At 33.6% G+C, this 3,782-nt stretch overlaps 1 protein-coding gene across 1 annotated transcript in view; it reads left to right on the plus strand.

Annotated features, from left to right (window-relative positions):
- The window catches only part of LOC106867101 (hemocyanin G-type, units Oda to Odg), a gene marked incomplete at its 3' end in the record, with an annotated part of 33,932 nt that overhangs the window by 10,740 nt on the left and 19,410 nt on the right, over nucleotides 1-3,782 (plus strand). Inside the window, 1 exon segment of the mRNA XM_052968092.1 lies at nucleotides 1-440. This exon segment is cut by the window's left edge and continues 22 nt beyond it. Within this exon segment, the coding sequence (XP_052824052.1) occupies nucleotides 1-440 (440 nt within the window).

Consider the following 3,782-nt stretch of genomic DNA (forward strand, 5'->3'; position numbering starts at 1 on the left):
TTACAAAGGCTCATTCAACTGGCAAAACAACTTTCGATTACCATGATCTTGGTTATGATTATGACAATCTTAATTTCCACGGTATGACCATTCCTGAATTGGAAGAACACCTTCAAGAAATACAACATGAAGACAGAATATTTGCTGGTTTCTTACTTCGTACCATTGGTCAATCTGCTGATGTCAATTTCGACATCTGCACCAAAGATGGTGATTGTGCTTTTGGAGGTACGTTCTGTATTCTCGGTGGAGAACATGAGATGTTCTGGGCATTTGACCGTCTTTTTAAATATGATATCACCACAAGTTTGAAACAACTGCGTTTAGATGCTCATGATGATTTCGATATAAAGGTTACCATTCAAGGTATCGATGGTCATACCTTACCAGCAAGCTATTTCTCTCCCCCTACAGTTTTCTTCTCTCCAAGCAAACATCATTAACATGTTCTTATCATGTACTTGATTAAATCTGCATAATTTTTTCTCGTTCTTGATGTACTTTGTTCTTTTTATTCAATAAAGGATATCTCAAGCATGTAATTTGTTTTTCTACTTACTTCCAATTTTTTGTTTAAGAATACTCTTTTCACTTTTTTTTTGCATGACTTTACAGCGCCATCGACATGAAATTGCATAACCATTTCTTATTCCGTATAATTACTTTTGCTTTGGGTCTTTAAATTTCCGTCTTTAAACTTTAGCACTGCTCCTCGATTTTATAGTCGACAATCTAAAACATCCTATTTTTAAAGGAATATATTCTGAAGTACGGTTACAATATTCAAGGACGTAGAACTGAGTGAAAATTTAGATACGTGCGTACTTTTGTGAATTCCCCTCCTTTTGAGATAAGTTTAAATACCATCTTGGTCTGTTTAATGTCAAAAAAAATTTGTATTTTGTTATATCAAAGACTGTCGAGAGCGTTCCTTTTATTGGAACTTTTTCTCATAATGTCTCAAGAAAAGTTTAGTAGACAGCATCAGTTGTAATGCAAGGCATCTCTTTGCCAATGACTTAGCCAAATTATAAAGCTACGATATTTGCAGTCATTGGATTTTAAACGATTAGTCTTACACACCTTCCTGTCGGCACACACATTTTTGCTCATCTCATCGCTCGTCAGACCTTACTTTAACCATATACTTAATCTTTATTTCTGAAATGTCCACCCACTTCATTCTCCTTCCTTCCCACATTTTCCTGCAAACGTTGACTTATATCAACAGTATCAAACTCAGCACTGTTGGACAGGCTATGAAGCCCATTATCACTACCCTTCGTTCTTGTCTGTAGTATTAAAATTATTGACGCTCACTTAATACTAAAGTTGAAAAATAACCAGATGTGTTTTCTCACATTTTTAACTGCTCATATGTTATGGGTCTGTGACTCGCTATTAAGAACCAAGACACTATATTAATCAATATAACCATATATTTTCCTCAAGAAATTCCAATAAAATTATTCAGTTACTCCCTTTATTTCTATTCACTTTTTAGTCCTGTTACCATTTTATAATTTTCTAAAAAGAAAAAAAGCAGAGTTTATTATTAATAACAACCAGAATATCCTACTTAATGTTGCATTCTGTAAGAAATCTTAATATTGTGGTATTCGTCTTTGAGGAAATATATTTTTTTAGACGCGTAGCATTAAAAAGTACAGAAACAGCAGCAACTGACGAAAATATGCAGCACTAGCGGCAGAACTAGCAGGTCACGTAATTTCTACCTAGTTGCATGCCATCAGCAGTAGGTATCCACTATCACTGAAAACAGTGATTGATTGGTCTCTGGTGCCGAAAACAGCTGGTGGGCTGGCCAAAAATCAGTTATTAGCGACGAAAATAGCATCAGTACCGAATAGAAATCTTTGTTTCCTACTTAACGTGAATATACTTTAAGAGCGCCATAATACTGCGATATTCACCTTGAGAAATCCTCTCATATAGACGTATTGCTAAGAACCACAGAAATATCGGTAGCAAACGAATAGTGTCTAGTCCTTTTCTGTCGACTTAAGAGAAGCAAAACTACTTCCACTCGAATTCAACACTAACTACTACACCTAGTTCTTCCTCCATAATATCGACCTTCCAGAACTCGCTGGACATATTCTTTCACCCATCAACTTACAATTTATCCCAAAGGAACATTAACCGCGTCAGACTAACCAATTACAGAGAATCTGCGAAGAAGATAGTTACAGTTTTTCGTCCAAAGTAAACTGAATAACAGATTTTTAAAATGGAATAAAAATTTATAAAACCAAGGTCGTAATTAAAATTTTGAGAAAAAGAAATAAGAAATTTAGATCTTTTCCTATCGGTGCAGTATTTAAAAATTACATGTAGAATGCCTTTTCATGAATGTATTAAATATATTAATTTTATCTAATAGAAAAGATGTAAACATTCTTAAAACATATAGCAATAACTCTAAAATAATGAAAATCAGCTACCATAACAAAAGGATCATTAGGAAATTCTTTAAAAATAAATATTTTCTAAAAATATAAGTATCATACATTTAATAGATGGATAAGCTGCCATCGCTTACTTGGGCATTTTTTTAATGAAAAAAGATGGAATGGTCACAATAGCAGCGAAGAACCATTAACAGTAAAGAAACATTTAAAGTGAAGAATTCTCAACGATAAAGAAACATTTAGACTAAGCAATATTATGTGTAAACAAGTATTCACTGGAAAGAAATATTGAATCTCAACTAGCATTCACAGTTTAAAAAAACGATAACTAGTAACATCATCGGCAGAATACTATCGACTCACAATCCTAAAAACAATAAGGCATACAATGCCATTATACAAAACTTACCAATACTCACTAAGGATCCAAAAATGAACTACATCCTTAAAACACATAAATTCTTCAAAAAAGGAAAAAGCAACCCAAATCGCTGAAAAGGCTACTGACAAATGCAAAGCTATATGCAACAACCACGAAAGTAATGGTTAAAAAACATGGGTGTCCAAATTGTGGAACATGCCCCAACCTACTGGAAGGTTCAGAATTCCAATTCAAACAAGGATAGAGGTTCACAATAAAGACCACCTTCACTTGTACATCCGAGAATTTAATTAATGTTGTAAATTATTCAGGATGTGGACACGACTATACAAGACAGACAAGTATGTCACTTAGACAGAGAACCACACTGCATAAGGAACAGATACGTTTCTCAAGGTATAGACAGATACCTTTGAGTGAAAACATAGAGAGATGTGCAGGGAATATCCAACCAAATTTTAGTCTTTCCCATCTACCAGTGCAAAGAAAGAATTTCTGTAGAAGAACGTTTGAATAAAGAAACTTCATTTATCTAAAAATACAGAACACGCCTAAATATGAGCGAAGAAACAACTTTTGTCTCAGTATATGTTTTAATTCATGATCACATATCCATCTCTGTACATATTTCGTCTCACTGCTTTAGACCATGAGCTTTTGCTGTGTTTATTTATCACACTCAAGTCCCGAATAATAACTACCACCAGTTACCTCCCTGAGGGTTTTATACTTGTTAATTCATTCACAAACTTTCATACAAAGAACATGGACTAAAAACTTCTTAAGAAAATACAAAATCAAAATAATTTCAGTGTCATGATTAACGAAAGCGAAATCGGTCGACAACCACAATACTCTTTCATTTAAAATATATTATATTAAAACTATGTAAACTGTGTGGATTTCTCTTCTTTTATTATATATATATATATCTTTCTTGCATTGCAACTTACTACATGGGGGGGGGG

Source organism: Octopus bimaculoides, chromosome 5, assembly GCF_001194135.2.
Source record: "Octopus bimaculoides isolate UCB-OBI-ISO-001 chromosome 5, ASM119413v2, whole genome shotgun sequence".
Classification (NCBI taxonomy): Eukaryota; Metazoa; Mollusca; class Cephalopoda; order Octopoda; family Octopodidae; genus Octopus; species Octopus bimaculoides.